The 24,905-nt window shown below is 43.5% G+C and overlaps 1 protein-coding gene across 3 annotated transcripts in view; it reads left to right on the forward strand.

The window, feature by feature from the left end:
- mei4 (meiosis-specific, MEI4 homolog (S. cerevisiae)) overlaps positions 1–24,063 on the forward strand; it is a 66,675-nt gene extending 42,612 nt beyond the window's left edge. For 2 of the 3 annotated variants that reach the window (XM_085133629.1, XM_085133628.1), the window contains one exon: positions 23,722–24,063. In XM_085133629.1, the coding sequence (XP_084989755.1) occupies positions 23,722–23,967 (246 nt within the window). In that variant the 3' untranslated portion in view covers positions 23,968–24,063. The remainder of the gene's footprint in view (positions 1–23,721) is intronic. The other variant, XR_014869514.1, reaches the window with a different exon arrangement.
- Positions 24,064–24,905: the final 842 nt, after the last annotated feature.

Here is a 24,905-nt window from a genome sequence, read left to right on the forward strand (position 1 = left end):
ACTCTCAGGGAATCCAGGGCAAGGAAACACAACAATGAGGCATGGTGCGACAAAGGACAAAAGGAGACTCTGACAATATGTATACACACACCAGGTAATGAAACAGGTGATATGATGAAACATAGCTGACACTAATTGGGATTATGAGACAAAGGCAGAGAAACCTAAGGAGATGACTGTGGAGATTAGACTAACTCCACACAGGACACCCTGAAGGACAAAAAAACTAAGACCAGAACAGAAAGGAACACAAAAGGAATAAACTTAATACTATTTACCCAAGCATCACAGAGACCTCCACAAGATAAAGGTAAAACATAAACGTACAGCCTGTGATGCAAAAAGAGCAAAACTCAAACACAAATGATCCTCAAAACTAAAACAGAATTACAACTGTTCACAGAAACCCCAAACTGTGGGTCCAAAGCCTAGGCGGTGACATCGGCACTGTTGGGCCTCAGCTGTGTGTTGCATCTAATCTTCAAATATCAGGACTTTCAAATACTCAGTCCTCTATTTTTCTCCAGAGCTGCCTGATGCTTGTTGGTGATCTCTGACTCAAAAAAATGTGGCTTTAATGGGATTGTGTTTTCAGTTTGAGTGGCAGAGGTGTTCTGAAGGAGAAAGTCTCAAGGAGAGATGAGAGGTGAACTGATGAAATCTCCAAAAAGCGTTCAGCCTCTGTAGGTGTGACGGTGAGAACTGAAATCCTTGACTCGGTTAAGTCCTGATAAAAGTGATCGTTGGTAAATCAGCTGTTAAAACCCATCATTTGAAGACAATATGATGGGCTGCTGTATTGAGGAATTGGGTAAATTTTCCCACAAATGTCTCTTCATACAGAAGATTCACACTGAGGTTTAAGGACATCACACTGAGATGGTGATGAGAGAGTCAGTTTGATAAGAAACAATTGAGCAAAAAGGACCTTTCTGTGTGTGATGTTGAATCTCATCTCCACACAAAAGGGAAAAATATGAATCCTATGCTCACAAGCGAAGTGTGCAGCGTGCAGTTCTGTCATTTATACTCTGAAAACGTGGATGAACATTAAAAAGTGAATTATAAAAATCCCGAGTCTCAGCTGGAGTTCCTGCAGCAAGCTTTGTCAGGACTTCTCGGCTTCCTTATTTATCCTCACTCACCACCTCCGCTCTGTTCCTCGCGGGGACAGAAAACCAATAAAACACCTTAATGGGAAAACAAATGATGACATCAATGCTAGAGGGGGCGCTAAAGTTGGTGATTGCGGCCATGTTGAGTTGAGTCAGCAGTATGTTGAAAAGCGGTCGAGGACACGGGAGGCATTGTCAGGTAATAATCAGTGAACCGTCAGGTGCTGACAAGGCTGAAAAAGGCAGATCAGCAGGTCCAAATTAAATGTTTTATTTCTGGTACCAAAAATAAGAAATTAACATTTAGTTTCCTGTCTGACACAGACAATAAGCTTCACCCAAATCTATGGTTTTGTGAATGAAAGAACGCATGAATTTACCCACTTCATGAATCGAGGCATGTACCATATTTTCTGGACTACAAAGTGCACCTGAATATTAGCCGCACAAGCTAAAATCAGGGGAAAATCCTGTTTTGTACATACATTAGCCGCACCTGACTAAAAGCCGCAGGTGTTTCAATGTTGACTTATCATATGTAAGAGAATATGCACAGGGAATATGCAAGGGAATTGTCAGGAAAGAGATGGCTGTTTGGAGACACATCCCTTTTATTAATATTTTAAAAACAAGTTAGGGGTACATATTTGCATAACTTTTTAGGTATATGTACAAATGCCGGTAATTACAAGTACAAAACATGTACTGTGCTTCATAAATGAGTAACAAATGTAGTACATAACAATAACCTACAGCACACCAGAAAAATAGATTCAGACTACCTTTTAGGCTCAGGTGCAGTGACACGGCTTTAACAAGAAGAAAAGTCAGTCATTCACCACCATCTTTCTCTTCTTCCTGCGCACTAAAACCATCAAAGTCCTCTTCTCCAGTGTCGGAAATGAACAGGCTCAGGATGGCTACATCATCCACTCTCCGGTTCTCTCCTTTGTTGTCACTTTCAAAACCAAAGAAATCCTCGTTGTCAGTGTCAGAGTCGAACACCCCAGAAGGGCCGTGGCGGTGTCCTCCTCTCCATCATGCAGCAGTCCAGCCCTTCGAAATCCGTTGGTGATCGTGGATGTTTTCACACTTTTCCACGCTGTCAGAATCCACTGGTGGAGTTGGGCATAACTTGCTTTTCGCAAGTTTATCACCGCTTGTCATCCACGCCTCCCACTGAACACGTAGCGCTACTTTGAAGTTTGTTTTTCGCGCTACTTCGTATGGCACTATGTTGCCTGGCGGACGGACATGTGACCAACATACCACTCTTGAACCCCGATACTGTGTGTCTGATCACATGCCCTTCCGCCAGGCAATGTAGGGCCGTACAACAGCGGAACAAACAAAACAAATCCTCTTACGATATCACAAAAATCATGGACAATCCTTAGAAAAGCCGCACCTGACTAAAAGCTGCAGGGTTCAAAGCTTGTGCAAAAAGTAGCGGCTTATAGCCCGACAATTACGGTACTCTGTTGGAGCCCACCTCCAGTGGACGTTAGAGGAGCTGCAGTTTTTTAGCATCTCCTTTCAATAAACTTAATGACTTAAAGGATTACCCACAGTCATCCATAGCTGTTACGGTAATACACTTGAAGATGCAACATCATTAATCTAGCAGCATGCATAAGTTTGGCTGAATCTGTCCGATCAGGTTCTCGTCATGTCATGTGCTGCAGTGCTTTGCTTTTTATTGTCTTCTCTGCCTCTCCAGCTTTTTATTTTCACGGTTTACGTGCAGTACACCTTTAAGATTTGGCCTAATGGCCACACAATGTTCCAGACACCAAGAAAAGAATCACTCAGATTTCAGTGGTGACATTTAGTTCAGGATCAGAATACTTATATCGAGTTGCCCAAACCATGCAGCTACATATTAATGACTAAGCTCAGATGTTCTTCGACTGAAGTTTGTTCCGTTTATGGTGTCTTCTTCCTGCTGTGTGATGGAGTTTGCCCAGCGAGGCCATCGAGGACCCCCGGCATGAACTTTTAGTCTTCTCACAAACATTTATTGATGAAGACCATCTTAAAGTTGCACTCTTGTGACTAAAACTCATTGGTCACTCCTCAGTTGGCCTTATACTGAATGACCACATGGCCATTGTATGTATGTTGGATATTTACTGTTGGTTGTTTTGTCCACTAGAAATATTTTCTACTAAAACATCAGTGCTATTTAAAGTATGTCTGGTAGATGTCTCGATGATCCTGATGAAGGCTACAGGCTGAAATGTGCTGGTCCAGAGGTAAAGTTGTTCTTCCAGATGTTACTCAAACTTCAGCCTAGTCAGAGGTTTGATCTTCTCCATGCACCTCAGAAGCACTGCCAGTTGTGCCAGAAACCACAAAGCTCTGAATCTGGGGCCCTGACCAAGTTGGTGAGCAAGACACTGAATGGAAACTACTCTTGCATCCTTCGTACCATCCTGTTTCCTGGAGGAGCTACATCACTAGCATGCAGCTCTGCAAAAGCCCACTGAAGATCTTGAGCATCATCTGAAATTGCTGTCTCATTCCTGCTGGCATGTCATTTTGTTAAGAGGAAATAGGGAGCCAGGCACCAAGAGGAGGTGTGAAACTGACTGAAGAAGATGTTGGATTGCAGAATGAAGACCAGCGGGATCTGGAAAATGATGATGATGATGATTATGATGTGTGTAACACTAGTGTGGTAAGCAGCAGGTCTGTTATTTTCTTTAAAGTCAAAGATGGAAGCCACACAGAAGAATTAATGTCATTTTTATACTTTTCTTCCTTTTCTGGGTAGTTTTCTTTTTCCTTTGCATCCTTTGTCTTGGAGCTCTGGTGGCATCTGTGGCGACGGCTTAATTAATTAGCATTCTTGGGCTCTCGGGCTGTCTGTTGTCTTTATCTCTATTTGTCGTCTTCCTCCCACAGTGCCCGCCTGTCTCAGCTGTCACTTAAATAATCAATTGGATCCACTTTTCTGCTTAGTCTTTAGTATCACATGCGTCAAGCGACTCAGGATGGATAACCACATCGAGGAGCTGCAGTGACTCTAATGAATTGGCAAAGACAGGATAGGAAATATATGGTTTCATCGCCTTTATGGCCTTCATGTGACATGATGAGTTAATATAAGCAGAAAAGACAGAGAGATATTCCTCTTTCCCTTCATTGACTCTTTCTTTTAGTGCTCAACAGCATTATTTAGTGTCTTACTGTCAGTTAATTGTTCCCCACGTAAATGCAAGCTGCAGCATTTTCATGTAAAGCTACCAGCTCCTCACAGTCGTAACGTCTTTGGCATTTTAAGTTGAGCTACTGTCTGACTGGCCTACAAATCTGCTGAGAAGCAATATCCTGACACTGTGGTGTGTCTGCATAGCAGCTCAACGTTGGCTGTCACTGCTGGAGAAAATATAAAATTAATTGAGCCAATATTTAGACCGATCTCCGGTGCTGCCAAGTACATTTAAAGAGCAGAAATTTGGCAGACAAAAGCCAGTTTTCGCCAAAACTTTCTGGACTATAATCCAAGTTATGACTGAGCTCACATAGAGAAAGACTGTCTGCCAGTTTATTTCCAAAATCCACTAATGTGTCTAACTTTAGCGACCTTAGAAGCACATAATGTAGGCAAAGGAGAGACAAAACTAACCAAGGTTGTGTTAAGGGTGTTAGCAGTGGTGTAGCGGTAGTAAAATCGTTTTTTTTATTCTTGGAAAGTGGTGCTAAAGTTTCATAAAGGAACCTTAGCAGATCTGTTCGAACGAAAAGAGCAATCAGGACAATTTTTTTTATTGGAGAGGCAATAAATAACACACAAGTTCATATTCAGTGAGAGCAAACTCTTACTGCAGAGCCCCCCTTTTCTATCTAAGGGGTTTTCTTGGTAGTCCATAGTGTGCTACCAGTGCTACCAGTGCAGAACTACGCATGTTTGCAGTTAAGCCCAGCTGTTTTCACTCCTTTATAACTCTGGCCTAAATCAGAACCAGATTGAATCATTAATCTGATAACGGAGATAAATGAGGTTGAGAGGCCTCCTAAAACTGCAGATATTTCATCTGCTTTCAGCAAAGGTTTAGAGATCTGTTTAGAGTTAGAGTTTAGAGACCACTGGTGGCTGGTTTTCCGCCTAAACAGCCTGATGATGGACATCCTCTCTGTGCGGTGAGGTGGGCTCTGTTCGTCCACCGGTGCATGTGTGACATCTGAAGAATGGTCAGATTAAACAGGATGAGGCGAATAAACTGACGGACAGTTAGCTGCAGATCAAAGCTGTCCTCTGTCCTCACAGCACACCGGCCTCATTAGAGGAATGTTCAGAGCAGCTGATCAAAGTCACTTTAGAAAAGTAAACCTGGGAGCCTCTGAGGGGTTACTTTACTACTCACAAGCTCCAAGTCACAAACACGAGGTCATACAAAACAGGCTTTTAACATTCTGCCCATCCATTTACAAAAGGGGAAAGATTACTGCCTGAATCTTAATTTTAGAATTTCTAAGATGATTATTTCTCATAAAAAGCATTCACCATTTCAGTTTTTTGTCCTGAGCACACCAAAAACTGCATTTCCTCTAATGCTTCTGTAAACTCATGCTAAAACTTAACAGCAGAGGTAAACATGTTTACAGCCTGATACTAAAACTGTTTGGCATTTATTGCTACATAACAGCTGTGTGGGGGATTCATTTATTAATAACTCATCCATTTGGTTACAGTTTAAAGGTAGGGGTGTAGAGGCCAAGCTCCAGTTTAATGAACAAGTTATTAAACTGGAGCTTTTGACTGTGTGTTTGCTGCTGCTGACATTTGGAGCATTTTAATTAATTTTTTTCAAAAAAGGCCTCTTGTGTGGTGCAGACCACCCAAGAAGGTGGTAATAAAACTGTTTTATCAGTGTATCAGTATCCATGTAGTGTGTTGTACCTGTACAGTTTTAAGGTGTAGTTTGCCAATTGAGCTTGCAAGCTAAATATTTAGCGCTCCATGCCCAGTTCGTAGTGAGTTAGTAGTGACTGAAATTTCCCTGGTGTGGTGTTGTTATGGTGGTTCTCTGTGTCATTCAGCTGTTTCTCTAATGGTGCTCCTGTTCTGCGAACACCAGCATTTTAACCTGCAGCCAGCGATTGTGTTGGTCCTGTTCTTCAGTTTTGGTGTTGGTGATGTTGTGGCACATGAAGCAGCTCGGTACCTGCTGCAGGTTCTGCGTGATGTCACCAGCTCTCCCCTGATCTCGTCAAAAACAAATCTAACCTGACCAGCCGCAGTCCGAGGCTGTGAAGTAAAGTTTACCTGCAGATGGAAAGACTGAAGTGCTGAAGCTTTGGCAGTGGTGCCGTTACAGAACTTTCTTGACCTTGTTGGCCTATGTTTGTTAAGTTTGGGCCGTTAACATTAAAACCAGTGGTTTATGAACCACTTCATTTGTATGTTAAACTGAAAGTGAGCTCCGATAAAATGTGTCACTGCACAGAAGAGCTGCAGCAAAGGCAGTTTAGTTAAATGTGTAATAAACAGACTTTACAACAGTCCTTTAACCTGAGCTGATGACCTTCAGAGGCTTCAGAGACAGGGAGGCAAACAGAAGGAGGAAAAAAGAGCAAAGCTTATTTGTCAGTTCTGGCATTTCTACTCTATCAAGTCTTTCCAAGTGGGTAAACACTGTAAATACTGTGGTTTGGTCTATGGGGGAAAGCCGCTGTCAGATCTGCCACCTCCACTCGACAAATCACCCAACCCAGTGGAACTTTTTAGGTTTCTGATCATGAGAAACTCACAGAAAATGAGGATACAGTCCCTGTGTGTGTGTGTGTGTGTGTGTGTGTGTGTGTGTGTGTGTGTGTGTGTGTGTGTGTGTGTGTGTGTGTGTGTGTGAGAAACCTGTGTTCTTCCACCTCCCCGGGCAGCCGAGATGTCAAGATATGAGCCGAGAGAACGCCGACTAGGATGAGATTGGATCGACTTTCTGTCAGTTGAATCAGTGGATTTTCAGTGGACCACCCTGAACCAGACAGTTAGGGGGGAAGGAAAATAAAACACGGGTAGGAGAGGCTCCTGAACAGACAAAGAGAGGAAAAAGGAAGCCGTCAGTTTCGGGGAGTTGTTTCCTCCTCTGTTTGTGCGGAAAGCAGAGATTGGTCATGTTCACGTCAGTGCAGAACCAACAGGAATAATCTGTGTTCTTCACCTTAGGTCCAGGTAAACAGAGTCAACAAAACATAAAATTTAAGATTATTATGGTTTTATTTATGTGGAAATAATATTTCTGAAAGCATAACAGATGCTTTTTGACACATGTAGACATCCAGAGATCAAAAAGTCAGCTACTGCTGAACTCTGTCGAATAGTTCTCAGTGAATAGTCACTACCCTAACCCATTACCAACTTTACAGTACTTCATGTTTAAATATTTTGATCATTTGGATTTACAGTATAAACAGCAGCTAATAAATGCAGTGAGTCAGCCTGAAAGAGCAGCGCAACAATGTAAAAGTGATCATGCTTTAACAAAGGAAGCAATTCTTCACATCGAAACACGTCTGGAGTATTTTCTAATTATTGCAGTTTTAGTTTGTTTTGACTTTTTGTTATTAATTCAGTTTAGTCTCATTTAGTTTCCATAGTGAGTTTTGATTGTTTTGCTTAAGTTTTTATTAGTTTTAGTGTTAGTTTAATGCCAGAAGGAAATCAGCATAAAAACACAGAATCTTCTGAAAGACTCTCCAAAGGCTCAATAAACAGGCCCATCTAAGCTTCATCTGCAAACTGTGATAACCAGTTCTCTCCAAGTTAATGAATACTGAAGCTAGGGCTTAGTTGTAGTTTTAGTTTAGTTTTCAACAAAATCAACAAAATCATTTAGTCAACAAAATCATTTAGTCAACAAAATCATTTCACGTAGTTTTGTTTTCCAGTGTCAAGCTTTTATTTTTTATTTTAGTGATCTAGAATAACTTTGCAATCCCAAATTTCAAATCAGAGTTCCCTTAAAAAGAAAAAGAAACCAGATTTTAAAATCTACTATTGTATCTTAAAATTTGACATAGATATAAACACTCCACCAACACTTTATGCAGTAACGAGAAGAGACTGACAGCGATGCGGTTATCATTAAACTCAACAGGAAGTTAAACTGATCTTAACTCTGAGCAATTAAAATCGACTGTCGTTGGAGCTAACGCATGACATGCCAGGCTACCTGTAACTCCCAGTGGAGCAGGAGCCCAGAGAGAGAACTCATCCCACTGGAGGGTGTGAAGTGATTATCATCAGTTACTCTAGTTTCTCAGTGAAAGCTTGTGTTCTTCCAGGCTTTACTGTTCTGGAATGAAAAAGTGATTAAAAGCCGACAGCACGTTCAGATCGAGACAAACTGAGTCACAACGATGTAAAATACCCAGTTTAGTTCCAAATCTAAAGCTCTTATGTCTTCTGTGATTTCTAACATATGAAATAAATGTAATGAGTGATGAAAACGACAGACACGAGACACGTGGGTTAACCTTAATTAAAGTACTCAAAGTTTCTCATGTAAGGTAAATGGTGCCTTTTGTTTGTGCGTTTTAGAAGCAGAATATACTTGTTTACACCAAAAGAAATCATGAAAATTAGTTCTTATGTGATGGTTTTACTAGGCTCGGCCGGCCGTCGTTGTGGGTCTTGCTGATGGCGGGTGGGTTGAAGCTCTGTGTACGGTGCTGCTGTGCAGGCTGACTGACTGACAGAGTTGTTGTGAGTGTGGGCTAAGAGACTGAAGCTTCTCACTCTCACTGTGGGCTTTCCCCTGCACTCGGGTGACAGATGAGTCCGTCCTTGATCTGTAAATTACTGCCCTTCATGCTGGTGGCCGAGCACAGCTTCATTATGTGCCTCTCCCTCTGCCGCTCTGCCTCTGATTCCCACTCCTCCTCCTTTTTTTTCAAAAAAAAAGACTTTTTCTCTCTGTTTGGCTTTCTGGACCAATTTCTGTGAACCACCTTCCCTCTGCTTTTCCATGTGGTTTCCTATGTGTCTGCACCTACATAGTTATAAAAAAGAGCATATAAAAAACTGAGTAAACTCTGGAGTCTACATAAGAATTGCAAACAGACGTACAGCGATGAGTCACTGAAGGCTCAAAGCTAATTAGCACCATTTATCTGCTTTAAAGGAGTTTCGTCAATTAGCACTTTGATGTGAGATTTTTTGAAAGCAATGGTAAGAAGCTTTTTTTCCCGGTGGACGAGAGGGTTTGTTCCCTGCGCCTTAGGGTTGGGGAGCAATAATCTGTGCTTATGTGCCGAGTGGCAGTTCGGAGTACCCAGCCTTCTTAGAGTCCCGGGGGGGGGGGGGGGGGGGTGCTGGAATGTGAGACTCTGTTGTCCTGCTGAGAGACTTCAATGCTCACGTGGGTAACGACAGCGAGACCTGGAGGGGCGTCATTGGGAGGAACGGCCTCCCTGATCTGAACCCGAGCGGTGCTTTGTTATTGGACTTCTGTGCTAATCACAGTTTGGCCATAACGAACACCTTGTTCGAACATAAGAGTGTCCATAAGTGCACGTGGCACCAGGACGCTCTAGGCCGTAGGTCGATGATCGATTCTGTAATCGTATCACCAGACCTGCGACCATATGTTCTGGACACTCGGGTAAAGAGAGGGGCTGAGCTGTCAACTGATCACCACCTGGTGGTGAGTTGGATCAGGTGGCGGGGGAGGACGCTGGACAGACCTGGTGCACCTAAATGCGTAGTGAGGGTGTGCTGGGAACGACTAGCAGAGACCCCAGTCCGCGAGATCTTCAACGCACACCTCCGGCAGAGCTTCAACAGCATTCCGAGGGAGGCGGGGGACATTGAGTCCGAATGGACCATGTTCAGCGCCTCCATTGCTGAAGCTCCTGCATTGAGCTGCGGCCGCAAGGTGGTTGGTGCCTGCCGTGGTGGTAATCCCCGAACCAAATGGTGGACACCAGAGGTGAAGGGAGCCACCAGGCTGAAGAAGGAGTCCTATCGGGCTTGGTTAGCCTGTGGGACTCCGGAGGCAGCCGACAGGTATCGACAGGCCAAGCGGAATGCGGCTCGGGCAGTGGCTGAAGCAAAAACTCGGGTGTGGGAGGAGTTCGGAGAGGCCATGGAAAAAGACTTTCGGACTGCCTCGAAGAGGTTCTGGCAAACCGTCAGGCGTCTCAGGAGGGGAAAGCGGTGCTCTACCTGTACTGTGTATAGTGCTGGCGGAGCGCTGCTGACGTCGACTGAGAAAATTGTCAGGGCGGTGGAAGGAATACTTCGAGGACCTCCTTAATCCCACTGACGCGTCTTCCGAGGAGGAAGCGGAGTCTGGGGATGAGGGGAATGACCCGCCAATTTCCGGGGGCAAGGTCACTGAGGCAGTTAAACAACTCCTTGGTGGCAGAGCCCCTGGTGTTGATGAGGTCCGCCCCGAGTTCCTGAAGGCTCTGGACGTTGTAGGGCTGTCCTGGTTGACACGCCTCTGCAATGTTGCGTGGAGATCAGGGGCAGTACCCGTGGATTGGCAGACCGGGGTGGTGGTCCCCATCTTTAAGAAGGGGGACGGGAGGGTGTGTTCCAACTACAGGGGGATCACACTCCTCAGCCTCCCCGGGAAAGTCTATGCCAGGGTGCTGGAAAGAAGAGTTCGTCCGCTAGTCGAACCTCGGATGCAGGAGGAACAATGCGGTTTTCGTCCTGGTCGCGGAACACTGGACCAGCTCTTCATCCTCTCGAGGATACTTGAGGGTGCATGGGAGTTTGCCCAACTAGTCTACATGTGTTTTGTGGACTTGGAGAAGGCATTCGACCGTGTCCCTCGGGGTGTCCTGTGGGAGGTGTTGCGGGAGTATGGGGTGTCTGGCCTATTGCTACGGGCCATTCGATCCCTATACAACCGTTGCAAGAGCTTGGTTCGCATTGCCGGCAATAAGTCGGACTCGTTCCCGGTGGGTGATGGGCTCCGCCAGGGCTGCCCTTTGTCACCGGTTCTGTTCATAATTTTTATGGACAGGATTTCTAGGCGCAGCCAAGTGGCGGAGGGCTTTCGCTTTGGTGGCCTCAGAATCTCATCTCTGATCTTTGCGGATGATGTGGTTCTGTTGGCTTCATCGGGTGAGGGCCTCCAGCTCGCACTGGAGCGGTTTGCAGCCGAGTGTGAAGCAACGGGAATGAGGATCAGCACCTCCAAATCTGAGGCCATGGTTCTCAGCCGGAAAAGGGTGGAGTGCCCACTCCGGGTCGGGGATGAGTTCCTGCCCAAGTGGAGGAGTTCAAGTATCTCGGGGTCTTGTTCGCGAGTGATGGGAGAAGGGAGCCGGAGATCGATTGGGGCTGCAGCTGCAGTAATGCAGACGCTGCACCGGTCCGTCGTGGTGAAGAGGGAGCTGAGTGTAAAAGCGAAGCTCTCAATTTACCGGTCGATCTACGTCCCTACCCTCACCTATGGCCACGAGCTGTGGGTAGTGACCGAAAGGACGAGATCGCGGATACAAGCGGCGGAAATGAGCTTCCTCCGAAGGGTGGCTGGCCTCTCCCTTAGAGATAGGGTGAGAAGTTCGGCCATCCGGGAGGGGCTCAGAGTAGAGCCGCTGCTGCTCCACATCGAAAGGAGCCAGCTGAGGTGGTTCGGGCATCTGACAAGGATGCCCCCTGGGCGCCTCCTGGGTGAGGTGTTCCAGGCATGTCCCACCGGGAGAAGGCCCCGGGGCAGACCCAGGACATGCTGGAGAGATTATATCTCTCGGCTGGCCTGGGAACGCCTTGGTGTTCCCCCGGACGAGCTGGAGGAGGTGGCTGGGGAGAGGGAGGTCTGGGCCTCTTTGCTTAGGCTGCTGCCCCCGCGACCCGGCCCCGGATAAAGCGGATGAAGATGGATGGATGGATGGATGGATGGGTAAGAAGCTCCTCTGAAGGACTGAAGTCCAGAAATCATCCGGTTCACATTTAAAAGGGCCTGAACTTTGGTGTGTGTGATCCTCTATGCTTTATTGTCGGTCTCGGTTGGGTTCGGGTCTGATCATATAGAGAGGGTTGAGTTTTGTTGTCTTGATGTTTGGTGTAAACGCCAGGACCAAAGGTGCGAGTCTTCGTTAACTCTGTGGAATCTATTCAGTTTGCTGCCAGTGGGCTTCAGTCACGTTTTCCACGTCTTAAGGAAAATTCAAGGAAACAGGATGAATCTGACATAAGTTTAGATCCACAGCAGAGCAGCAAAGAAGCTGAATACATCACATGGTTTCACATATGCCTGCTTGAATTTGGCTTAAAATGCTTAAAAATGTTTTTAACCTCCTAGGACCTGGCGTCCACATATGTGGGCATCACATTTTGGGTTATTTAGACCAAAATACTCAATTTTGCTCTACAAGGGCCTGACATTATACTGCTACTGTTCTATCAAAATTTTAAACGAATATCCTCATATGTGGTTTTTCTTAAAAACTAAAATAAGGTAAAAAAAAATCTGGTAATTCTTTGTTTTTACATTCATCGGGCCCCAATATGGCCAAATATCAAAGAGAAATAAAAAATGCATGCTGTGGAAGAGTTCGGGTCTTAGGAGGTTAAAGAAGGTTTAAAAGCATTTTTCATTCGGGGGGGGGGGGGGGGGGGGGGGCGTGATACTTCTTCCAAGCCAAATCTTGGTGTATTTTTTCTCTTGAAGATGCAGCTGTGAACATATTTGTGTTTGTATTGTCTAATTTTTGCTTTAAGATTTGAAAATCAGGCCTGCGGTAGCGTCTTGTCTCTGTGTTCAGAGATGTTCAGCTCAAAGTTTTTAGTTGATATTCAGACCAGGAAACACATTTGACATCATTACCATGACTCCTGGACTCCTTTTGTGATTATGTACTGTTAGTCTTGCTCTCTCTGCCTCCATTCTTGTTTTCTTCTACTGGAGAAACTCTGATTAACACCTCGGCATGACCGTCCCTCCATCACCATCAACGGTGTGCGTTGCTGCAGTCCAGTTGTGGTGTTACGAGCTCCCAGTCTAATCAAATGGACGATTAAATACCTTTCAGGATGCTGTGCTTTAATCTCAGGGCAGCTGATGCTATCTGGGTTGTGGTGCTTCAGACTGCCTCGCTGCATACAGATCTAAAAGGGTTGCCAAGTGCAGGTCCTCCACCTCCACCCATCCACCTCAGTGCAAATTGCCCCGCATATTTCCAGATCCCCGAAGTGGTAATTAACAGGTTCACCCCGCCTGTTAGCCAATGACCTGCCGCGACCCCGCTTGGATGAATGATGGAGGAAATGGGTGAATGGATGGAGATTTCGACCTGCTGATGACAGGGTTAGAAATCACCAAAGCTGTTACAACTTTTCCTGAGGGACACGGTAATGTATGTCCCAGTCTAATGGACTCTGGCTCATAACGTAGATATTTTAGTCTGGATCGATGTGATGGACTGCTAGCACGGTTAAAGAATATATTTTTTATGGAACTGTAAAAACATAGACTTGCTTGCGTTTTGATCATTTAATAATTTAATCAGGTACTCTAAGGCCCACAAGTTTTTAATGCCTTTATAACTCAACTGCACTTTACCGTCATGAACACCTGAAATATATCAAGAGGTAACTGCGGAGTCAGAACGCAAACTCTTTTCTCCTCCGTTCTCCAGGTAAGTCTCCTTACCTGCTGCTTTTAAACATGTCAGGAGCTGTAGTACAGTTAAGTCCATATTCAAATTGAAACTCACAACAATGACACAACACCACACAACACCTCTGATCACATGCTATAAATGTATTATTTCCTGTGGAGTTACTGAATAACATTAAAATGAAACTAAAATCTGGGTGCTGAGCTCCTGCTGCACAGAGTAAACATGAACTGATTCTAATTGTGGTCTTTTATGAGGACACGTCTCTGTAACATCTCAACTTCCTGCACTCCTCCAGAAAATTGCCTCAAACTCAATTTTGCCAGCCTTCAAAGCTAGCACTTGCCTGGACCTCGGCCTCAAACTCAGGTCGCTGTGAAAATGTTTAGGTTCATTGTGACCTCGTGGTTTGGCCTGGATTAAAAATCTGTACCTGGCGTGGAGGAATAGGGCAGTTTATCAGGATTATTACCACACCATACCACCTTTATTTATAAAGCACTTTAACATAAAACCAGAGTTCACAAAGTGCTGTACATGCTAGTAGCATAAGTAAAGAAGATTAAAATGAGATAAGATAAGATAAAATAAATAACTAAAAAACTAAAATAAATTGAAACATGTTAAAACAAATTGAGTCAACCCCTCTAATCAATGCCAAAGGCTTCAGCGAATAAATATGTTTTAAGAAGACTTTTAAATTCAGAAAGAGAAGAAGCCTGCCTAACATGCAAGGGTAGATCATTCCACAACTTTGGAGCAACTACAGCAAAAGCACGATCACCTTTAAATTTAAACTTATTCAAAGGCATCAGCTTGTCTCATCACTGTCAGCCTGCAGAGGAGGAGGAGTGCTAACGACCCGACATCATGTTGTCTCCAGCTTTGCGTTTACAGCAGGAAACATGCAGTTATCCTCTGCTGTCTGCTGGTTTCTCCTGTATGCCAGCTCTGTGGTTCTGTGAATAACCACGTTTACAATGAGTTTATAAAGATTACTGCTGCTGCCTTGCTGCCTATACCAGGATCTGGCAACTTCTAAAGCTACTTTTGAGCCTATAATAGACACAGCCTGTTAAGTATAAATGATCCTATCATATCCCTCCTGGGTGTAAATAATGCAAATCTGCTGCCATATGTGCTGTTTAGTTCAGCTGAATGCAGCATTCAGCCCTCAGACCTGTAAGCACCATTAAATGAAAATTAAAACATTAACCAATCAACACAATCAGTTCATCATTGTAAAGAGAACTGCAGGAAGAGGAGGTCCGCTCTTCATGGAGGGACCTGAAGCTTGTGTGGCCAGAAACACAAACTTTATTATTTTTCATGCAGCAGAAGCTTTTTTATTATTATTATTATTATTGTTGTTGTAGTTCTGTCAAAGTTGCTGAATGAACACAAAAAGAGAAACTCTGCAAATAAGTTTGTTTCTGCCTGGTCCACTGAATTTCTCGTTCCCTTCAGTTGCTGTCTGTTCTTTTGCTGGTCGCACAATTTTAACTGGAGGTTTATTTGGTTTTGTTTACTCATTAAAATCATCTGGTGGATTGTAAAAGAGGAGAAGTATTACCCGAGGGAGATTTTAATCTCTCAGACCCACAGAGAGGATCAGAAGCACCCACTGATGGAGGGGTCTCAGCTCATTAGAAAGTCTCTTTAACATCTCCTTTCCTTTGTTTGGAGACGACCTGAGAAAGAGTGCAGTAGATGAGATGCTGCTCGTCTCTGCGTGCAGACGCTCTTAACCACTTCTTCTTCAGAAAGCTTGTTTTCCCTCTGGTTGTACTGTAGTTCTGTAGTCACAGCAGAGTTCACGCTGACTTTTTTTGCAGCACATTAAAGGAGGAGTTAGATGTGCTGTTGAGTGGGGGGAAATGGAAGAGTGATTATTTAAAGTCTGTGGTGATTTGTACCTCGTGTTTTTGGGGCAGATACTCCGAGATGAGGGAGAGAAAATGGTTTGATTGGTTTGGTGTGCATTGTACTCGTACTTTGGATTGGAGGAGGAGGATGTCAGGGTTCCTGGGTCGGTGACCCAGTGTTTTCAGTTTTGTCACATTTAGGTTATGTTGCCACATCAATGCTTTCACTTCCTGTTTTTCCCCGTGTCAGCTTGTCTCTCGTGTCATTAGTCAGATTATGTTCAGCCCTGTACTCACCTGTTTCCAATCATTGTCATCATTCAACCTGTGTATTTAAGTTCCTCGGTTTCACCAGTTCTGTCGTGTCATTGATGTTATGTTGTCGTTTCCGCCTTCGTTCAGTCAGCCAGCCATTCAGTCTTTCAGTCCTTCAGTCAGTCCTTCAGTCAGTCCTTCAGTCAGTCATTCAGTCAGTCGTCCAGCCAGCCAGCCATTTCCTTCCTCTGTTCTGTTTGTTAACTCCATCGATAATAAAACACCAACCTTCACCTAACTATCCACGAGTCCTGCGTTTGGGTCACTTCCTCGCCTTCACTCAGCAACCCCTGACAGAGGACTGTTTCAGGTATTTGCCTTTAAGCAGTCTGCTGAAAAGTCACAGATGTATTTGAATGTTACAGAAGCTTACAGTACAGTGGCTGTCCGTCGCATGTTTTTAGGTCACAAATAACGCCCTGATATTTATAAATCCGGTTCCCACTTCTGTGAAGGCCAGCACCAGCCTGTTATCATTCCCAGGCAGCAGTCAGTCAAAGCAGGCGGCATCTTATAGATGCACTCGGTGTCCACTGGTGCTGTAATAAACCACTGTGTTATGGCAATAACATGATAATGCATGTCCTTCGCCCCCAGCTGGTTACAGAGTGACTCCTATAAAGAACTTTCTGGAATCCTGTCAATTTAATATGGCACAGACTTATATCTGATCTGTAACAAGATATCATTTGGCTCTTTACTTGCCAGGTACCCTGGCACGTGTCTAATATCTGGTCACTAAGAAGTGAAGCCAGCGTGGAAGCACCAAAAGCTGCAGTTCCTCTAATGTCCACTAGTGGCTGGCAGTCAGTCCTCATTAACGCCTAGGTTAAAATGTCTTTATAGCAGAAATTAACACGTTTACAGCCTGAAAATATACTCCCATCAGCTCGGGTGAAAGACGGGACAAAATGAAGGTTTCTGAAGAGAATCGTGAGCTTTCTCCTGCAAGATTCACACAAATGCCATAAAACACCGGCTGAATTAACTTAGCAGCGCCTGTATCACCTACAACTGTTCAGTCCAGGGTCTCTCCAAAGATCCTCAGGATTTTCTATACAGGCGCTGTGGAGAGCATCCTCACACAGAACATGACATCGTGGTTTGGGAACAGCTGTGTGAAGGACCAAAAAGCTCTCCAGAGAGTGACCGTACAGCAGAATGCTGCTGCAGGATTGCTCTCCCCCCGCTTCAGGACACCTACACCAGGAGATACCGGACTAGAGCAGCGCAGATACTGAAGGACCCGTCCCATCCTGGCAACAAACTGTTCCAACTTCTGCAATCTGGTAGAAGGTTCCGCATCATCCGGGCAAGGACAGAGAGACTCAAGAGGAGCTTCTATCCCCAAGCCATCCGGGCCCTAAACACACACACACGCCCTCTCACATCATCTATAATTGACTGAGACAGGACTCTCTTCCAAACACTCTAAACCCAGGCACAATGTACATTTCTGCTTGCTGCTACTACTGCACATTCACCCAATGTATATACTATATATATATATATATATATATATATATATATATATATATATATAAAATGTTCTTCCTCTACCCCCCCCCCCCCCCTCCCATTTTTGCACATGTCGAGGAGCGTGTCAGGCTACATTTCACTGTGTGTTATACTTGTATAACTATGCATGTGACAAATAAAGAACCTTGAACCTTACAAGTTAATTATGACACAAAGCCAAACAAGCTCAGATTTCACTTAATGATCCTTAAAGCACATTCATTTCGCTTTCATTTTAAATAAGAAGCAAAGATTTGTAGTCACACTGAAATCCCATAAATATTCACCCCAACAGCCAATGGGATGAGGAGGAGGCGATCAGGTGATGGCTACAATCACAAACATGTTTTCAGGACTTAACACGAAGTTTCATGATTTTACTCGCTTTCCTCCAAGCTTCCTCTCTCTGTTTTTCTGTATTGTAAAACAACATTTAACAGCAACGATGAAACCTGCCCTCCATTTCTTACTGTTGGTGGCATCGTGAAAATCCAGTCTGTGGAAGTATCTCAGCAAACTGAAGCTGATTTTATTCCCAAAGTTTTTTATTTGTAGTCCCACAGAAGCAGATTCACATATGTTCACCTTTCCTGCCACCAGTGTCTTTGCAGAGACTTTAATATAAATATGGTGGACAGTTGTTCAATAACTCTGTGACCTCTAACTGAAACTAACATGGCAGCAGCCGCAAAGCTAATGCTGAGGCTCGTTTAACCAGTGGGTGGATGCAGAAAGCTGGATGCAGCTTCAGACTCTGAAAAATGAAGCCTTTCAGTGCTTTAAACTGGTATTATTTTTAATGGCCAGCAGGGGGCGATTCTTGTAGTTGCAGAAACGGCCCTAGGTGCTTTTGCTCTGTGACCTCAGCAAACACTTTCCTGATGAGTTTCTTGGCTCACTGAATGAAGCCTGAAGTTGATTTTGTTGTTTTGTAAAATACAGCCTGTGACTAAAGAAACATTAAACAACCTGAAAAATTAGTTTTATTGGAGTAAATGTAGAAACTTTGGGAGGTTGTTGATTTTCTTAATCAGATTTGATAAGAGGAGGCCCAGCAGGTCCTCTGATAGTATTTCTGTCTCCTGCAGCGGAGCTCGAGCCCCCGTTATGTTTCTATATGCTCCTCGCAGATGCTCCATCACCGCTCCCTCTGGATCCTCGTTCCAGTTATCGATTTCTGCCGTTCATTGAATCTCGCTTCACGGCTTCATAAATTTTGTGGGCATGTGAGTGTTTGACAGGTTGGAGATTAAAATGGAATATCTCGCCAACCTCACGGGCATAAAGCCGCTCGACCTCCTTGACGCTGCTCTGTTGTTGTCAAATGAAAGTCGCGCTATAGTCTCCTTTACAGAGGTTTTAATCTGGTGGACGCACAGGTCTGCAGACAATAAACCATTCAGGTTGCACATATTTCAAAGGTAAAAGTTGGGTTTCCTATTATTGTTTTCCTTTTATCAACAGTCCAAAACCCACAAATGAGATTGTGACTTTCCTGAAGGAGGACCTAGAGACTACGAATTCCTTGTCGGTTTGTTCAAATTGATTGGTTTTGTGTCACCTGCAGTATTTCTCTTAGGCTGATGGGTTTCACTGATATTGATGAGTCATAATATAAGAGCCATTAAATTATTGACTTTGTTTTTTTGGTGACCTTATTAGAACTGAAATGTTTCCCCAGTTCCTCAATAAGTTGACTGATTGAACTCGCGAACAGTTTAACAGCCCCTCTGTGTGTCCTCTGGCCTGTTTGACATGTTAGATTTCTATCAATTAAACCGCAAGTCGGTTAGTTGAACCAGTGATGGGTAGTAATGAAAATAACTGGACTTCATCAACAGTGATCAGGTCTGGTTGTTTTTAGACCTGTGCTAATTACAAGAGAGTAAATGGTAAATGGCCTGTATTTGTATAGCGCTTTTCTAGTCCCTAAGGACCCCAAAGCGCTTTATACATTCAGTCATCCACCCATTCACACACCCATTCACACACTGGTGATGGCAAGCTACATTGTAGCCACAGCCACCCTGGAGCGCACTGACAGAGGCGAACAAAGATAGGTCATATCTTTGTTACATAAACTCAGTGAAGGTAATAACAGAACTACAGTCAGCAGCTTCATGTGAAACCTGAAGTGTGATTTACATTTTGCATATTAAAACATTCAAACATTCAAAGTCCTTTAGTTGAGCGTTAAAAAGAAAACAAAAAAATTCATAGCACAAAAACTATGTAGTATCATTTTGAATCGTACGTATTTATATTTCACATTAATACTCAAATAAAACAGAATGAATACTTTTTGTAAATTCTTTGTCACAAAAAAGAAGAAAATGCTATTTTCACTTTTATGCTTGACTTGGCAAATATCACAAGCTGTGCCACAAAAACAAATGTTGACGGTCTAACCCGAATAGAATAGAACAAATTTTCTACTACTCTAATTTTAACTGATTAATTCACAGGCATCGTTATATATGTGTCCGAACTTTTTATCATAACATTTTTATGCAAACTGGAGAAAATGACCCGAGTGTATGTCTGAGGGTAAATGCACCGATGTATGTAGCCTTAAGACTGAACTAAAAATCTGAAATCAGACGCTGAATGTGTCCGATATCAAACAGCAGTTAACCAAGCAGCATGTAAGCCTGAGCTCTGCTCTCATCCACAGCTCCTGTATTTCGCTCAGGCGTTGGATCTGCTGGCCGAGCTGATGCACTAATAGTCTTTAATGCTCTGACTCTCCTGGTGTTGTTAGTATGCTCCAAACACAGACGTTTGCATTCAGTGGTTAGCTACCAGTGCTGGTCCACTCTCACTAATCAAACGCCGCATTTAGATTAAACAATAACAGAATGTTCTCACTCAAGGGGTGTAGCACAACGAAGGGCCGGCTCATCTGCAGGTAATGAGCAGGACTTTTTATGTTTGAATACAAATAACAGAGAGTTCCATGTATTTCTGTCAGGTTTTCCACTTTGCTGTTCAGGAGACAGACAGCAGTTGTGCGAGCTGCTTTTTTCCCCCCACGATCGAATATTAATTTCACAGCTGAATGTCAATTTTTTTTTTTTAACTGATTATATAATCAAATTATGAAACACTGGTTGACAGCCCTCCTGAGATCAGTGCAGAGCTTTGGTTGTTTTTCTGGTATAAAGCGAGAGGTTCTTTTAAAAGTTAATCATGATATTCTCTCTGCACTTATCCCTCTGTGTGAACCACTTTCATTCCCTCGTCTCAGCTTCACCACTTGGTCGGTTTGTTGGTTTTAAACGGATGGTAGACCAAAGCCGGTCGGCGGCACCACGACGTGAAAGAGGAAGGACTCGGAGCGGATTGAGTCGCCTCTCTAGCAAAGACCTGCGAAGCCTCGTCTCTGCCTTCACGCCTGTGTTCACCACATCAGATGAAACCGTCTCCATCTTGCTGACAGCCGCTGACGGCCGATTGTGCGAATATGTGTGGCCTATTTCCTGTTCCACCAAATATAACTACATGCTGTGAGTATGTGCACACCATAAATTTCACGGTTCAGACGCAGAGCTAACAGGGACTGTAACCTGCTTTCACGCTCACACTGACTGACATGCCTCTAAATAAAACAGCACAGTTACATAAGCATGAGCTTTGCATGTGTGTGGTGCAGTCTGAAACAGCACAGCACATATTGAATAATCATTATGTGTGAGCGCTCCAACGAGCTATGAAAATTAAACATTTCCACATTCCAACTTTGTATTGGTTACTCTTGTTATTCTATTAGAGTAGCTTGTGCTGATTTATGGTTCATAATAAGTATCCTTTATCTCACCCTGAGCCTCGGTGGAGCTCGCAGCTCTGCTGGTGTCTCCTTCACACCCCCGTGATTGTGCCGGGACACTTGGCAAACCTTCTTCAGGTGACACGTATGGATGAGCTGGACTTCCTGTGCTAACATGAAGCTGAACAGGCTGAAGGTGACGTAGAGGACACTAAGAAAAATCAGTGAAGAAAATGCAGCGGCCTGTGACCACCACCTGCAGAAGTGAGGGTTGGTTTGTTGTTCCCTCTCCTGTTCATCTGTTTTCACGTCAGTTTGGATGAAAGCAGCTGAAATGGATTAACAGTGGTTTGATATCCCTGACTTTGTGTTGTACTGAGACGATCGAGTGTTCCCTGAATCTGTTTTTTAACAGTGTCTTATGGGTTGTAATTCAGCTTCAGCTGGCTTTTTGGGAGCTCTTTCATTACCATGAAACATGTCATACATCTATAGTTACATTAAACGACCAGTGGGTGGCAGGGTGTGGAGTGACACATCGGTGTCCAATGTAGTGGTTTATGTGCAAGTATACCATTAACACTGACACAAATACAAGAGAACAGTCTCTGCGTGAAAGGGTTAAACATTTAAATTCTTAAGTTTTGGATTTTAACTGATTTTTTGTAGCTTGCCTTTGTACAACACCACAGTAGATTTTAAATTAGTCAAGAATTTTTTGGCTTTAATTCAAGGAGTTCAACAAAAGTTTTTCATGAACTCTTCAGGAATTACTGACATTTTTATAACTATACAAGTTCAAGGTTAGTTAGTTAAAGTGCTGTAGCTGCTTGGGTTTAAATGTGTTGGTGGAACGATTAAATGTACCCGCAGGTGTTTCTGGAGCTCTGACCTCAGAAATATGACGCAGTGATTGAGCAACTCATCACGACTAATATTATCTTATTTGGTGATAGTGACATTGGCTTTCTCCTTTCTCCAGTCAGACTAAAAATGTTTTGGCAGGGATCTATCAGAGGCATTTTTAATTCAGTGAGTTCGGGTAATGAACAACAACAAAAACACAGTTCTGGTATTCTGCGTGAGCGGAAGTTAAAATACACCCAGGATCCCAAAAACGTTGGGACACTTTGGAAAATATAAATATTTATTCACAGTACAATGCACAAAGCATCAGGTGCTTACACTGAGAAACAGTTGAAGTCACTTTAAATTTGATGGCATCCATGTTCAGTGATTTCTGGAAGTGTTCCTGATCCGGAGTCTCCACAGAATCAGCGCTTCCGGAGGACCAGAGATCCCAATAATCTGATTTAGATTTTTACAGTTGTTACAGTGGAGGATGACATATTTGAAGTGTTCACAATTTCACATTTCCCTGAAATATTTCAGTAATTTATTGACAGTTTATTTGTTTTTGGTGAATCTGTGTGTCTCTCAGTGTTTCGTCTCTGTGGGTCAGCAGAGGAGACGCTGGAGAGCTTTCAGGCAGAAAAACATGAATCGTGATTTTAAAAAATGGCTGCTGACCTGATGCTGATGGGGCCTCTGTTTGTGTGTGTGTGTGTGTGTGTGTGTGTGTGCGGTGCGTGTGTGTGTGTGTGTTTGCGTGTGTGTATGTGTGTGGGGTTAAGAGGGTGTTGTTGTCACATCCTGTCGGTTCTCTGAAGGTTTTGCCAGAGGAATACCTGACAGCCATCTGCGCTTGTTTTCTTGTGACATCCCTCACACACCAACTTTTACATGCAAACAACACACACACTCTCTCTCTCTCACTGGGATGTAGTTGGGATGAGATGCGGCATCTTCTGCTGGTTTGAATAATTACGTTTTGATTTGAGCTGTTGTGTGTTGTATTTCCTTTCACTCAGTTTGTGCTCTGAAAACAGTCGAATCTCGTGTTTCTCGTCTTTCATCTGCGAGGTAAATAACTCGTGGTACGAGTATTTGTTGTTTCATCATCTAAAGCCCATCGTCTCAGGGATTACCCCAGTGCTCCAGTTCTTTCAATAATCATTTGGGCTCCTGCAGATCCTTCAAGTCTTCAAAGTCAATGATCTCAGTTTGAAAATAAGCCCTTAATTGGCACTAAAATATTTCAAATTACTTTTTTGTTGTTGTTTTTTAAAAGTCTACTTAAAAATGAGGATGAGTTGTGACAGCTCGTCTCGCTGTTGTCATGTCTGAGACCTGCCAGCGTCTTACGCAGACCTTCATCACATGAGACCAGTTTGGAACCCCCCCCCCCCGCTTAAAAAGATCAACAATACAAAATTATCTCCTCCTGCTTGTTCTTCATGTTCTCCTTCTCCTTCCTCTTCATGATCATCTTCTGTCTTCTCATCCTTGTCTTTCCTCTTGCCCCTCTTCTTGTCCTTGTTCATCTTTTTGCCGTGTTTTTCCCCTCATGTTGATGAGATTTGTATCGCTGTAACAGTGAGTGAAGTGAGTGGAACAAGTACTCCTTGTTTTATGCTGAATTCTGACCTTAAATCTCACACAGGAAACTGGTTCTTTCATAGATTCGAGTTTTGGTTAAACTAATTTTCCTTTACAGGGGCGTGACAGCTCGGTGCTTGACACGTTTCCCGTCGACCGGTACCAGAAGTCATGCTACCTGTTCACCGTCCTGGAGGAGCTCCTGCAGAAACCCAAGGTGGCGCACAGGGTCGAGATGGGCCCGGAACAGTTGGAATTCCTGAGCCATGTGGAGCAGCAAGTCTTCCTCCTGTCCGATGAGTTTCCATTATTTTCCATCCGAATGTGGGGGATACGAGGTCTCCTCACCCCTCTGAGCAGATAGGATATGTCTGGAAACATTAGTCATTTCTCTTAATGTGAAAAAATCTGACAAAAAAACCCCCAAACATTAAATAAATGTATCCCTTTGAGTGCTTTATTTTCAGATATCTCATTTCTTTGTGCCACAGCGGGCACACACTGTAGTTTCTTAACCAAAACACATCATTTATTTGCCACAAATACCAAAGGCGTCAGATGGTGCAGCAGACAGAGCTCCAGCACACCCTATTATTGTAAAAAAAGAAAGGCTTTAATTGACATTGGTTGAAGACCCCAACCCTCCCATACACAGAAGTCTCACAGACATATTAAAAAATTAAAAACAAATATCAAGTATTTTTCTCTATTTACAGCCTTAATTTGATCTATTTGTAATGAATTTATCTGCATTAGCTCCTGTGTCAGGAGATAATATATTTTCCTTCTATCACTTTAGATGAAACCACCAAAAATATGTGAAATGTTTCCACTTCAGTGCGTTTTTTTTAAGCCTCTTTATTCTGCTAAGTGGTACAAAAACATTAACTGTCTCAGTATTTCATTATGAGCTCTGTGGGGATTCGCTGGACTTTAAAGTGTTTGTCTTTGGATGAATGACACTGAAACATAATTGAAATGATTCACGGTGAGCGCTAATAGGATTGATTTCCCCGTGAAGCCGACACAGACCCGCTTTATTTCTGTGAATAATGACTGGAGCTCTTGACCTTTGATATCAGAGCTTTTGGTGTTTAACAGAGTCAGAGCAGGTCTGTGAAACTTATTCGCTGTTGGAAGGTAAGTGTTTAAACTTTGATCTGATAATTTGATCCATCCATTTTATTCATGCATTTCTTAACGCAGGTATAAAATGAATCCATTAAAAATCTGACATGGAATAGATGAAACGTTCTGGAGGTCTTTAAACTCCTCTACAGGTTTAGGCCACACTGTTAACAT

Source organism: Neolamprologus multifasciatus, chromosome 15 (genome assembly GCF_963576455.1).
Source record: "Neolamprologus multifasciatus chromosome 15, fNeoMul1.2, whole genome shotgun sequence".
NCBI lineage: Eukaryota > Metazoa > Chordata > Actinopteri > Cichliformes > Cichlidae > Neolamprologus > Neolamprologus multifasciatus.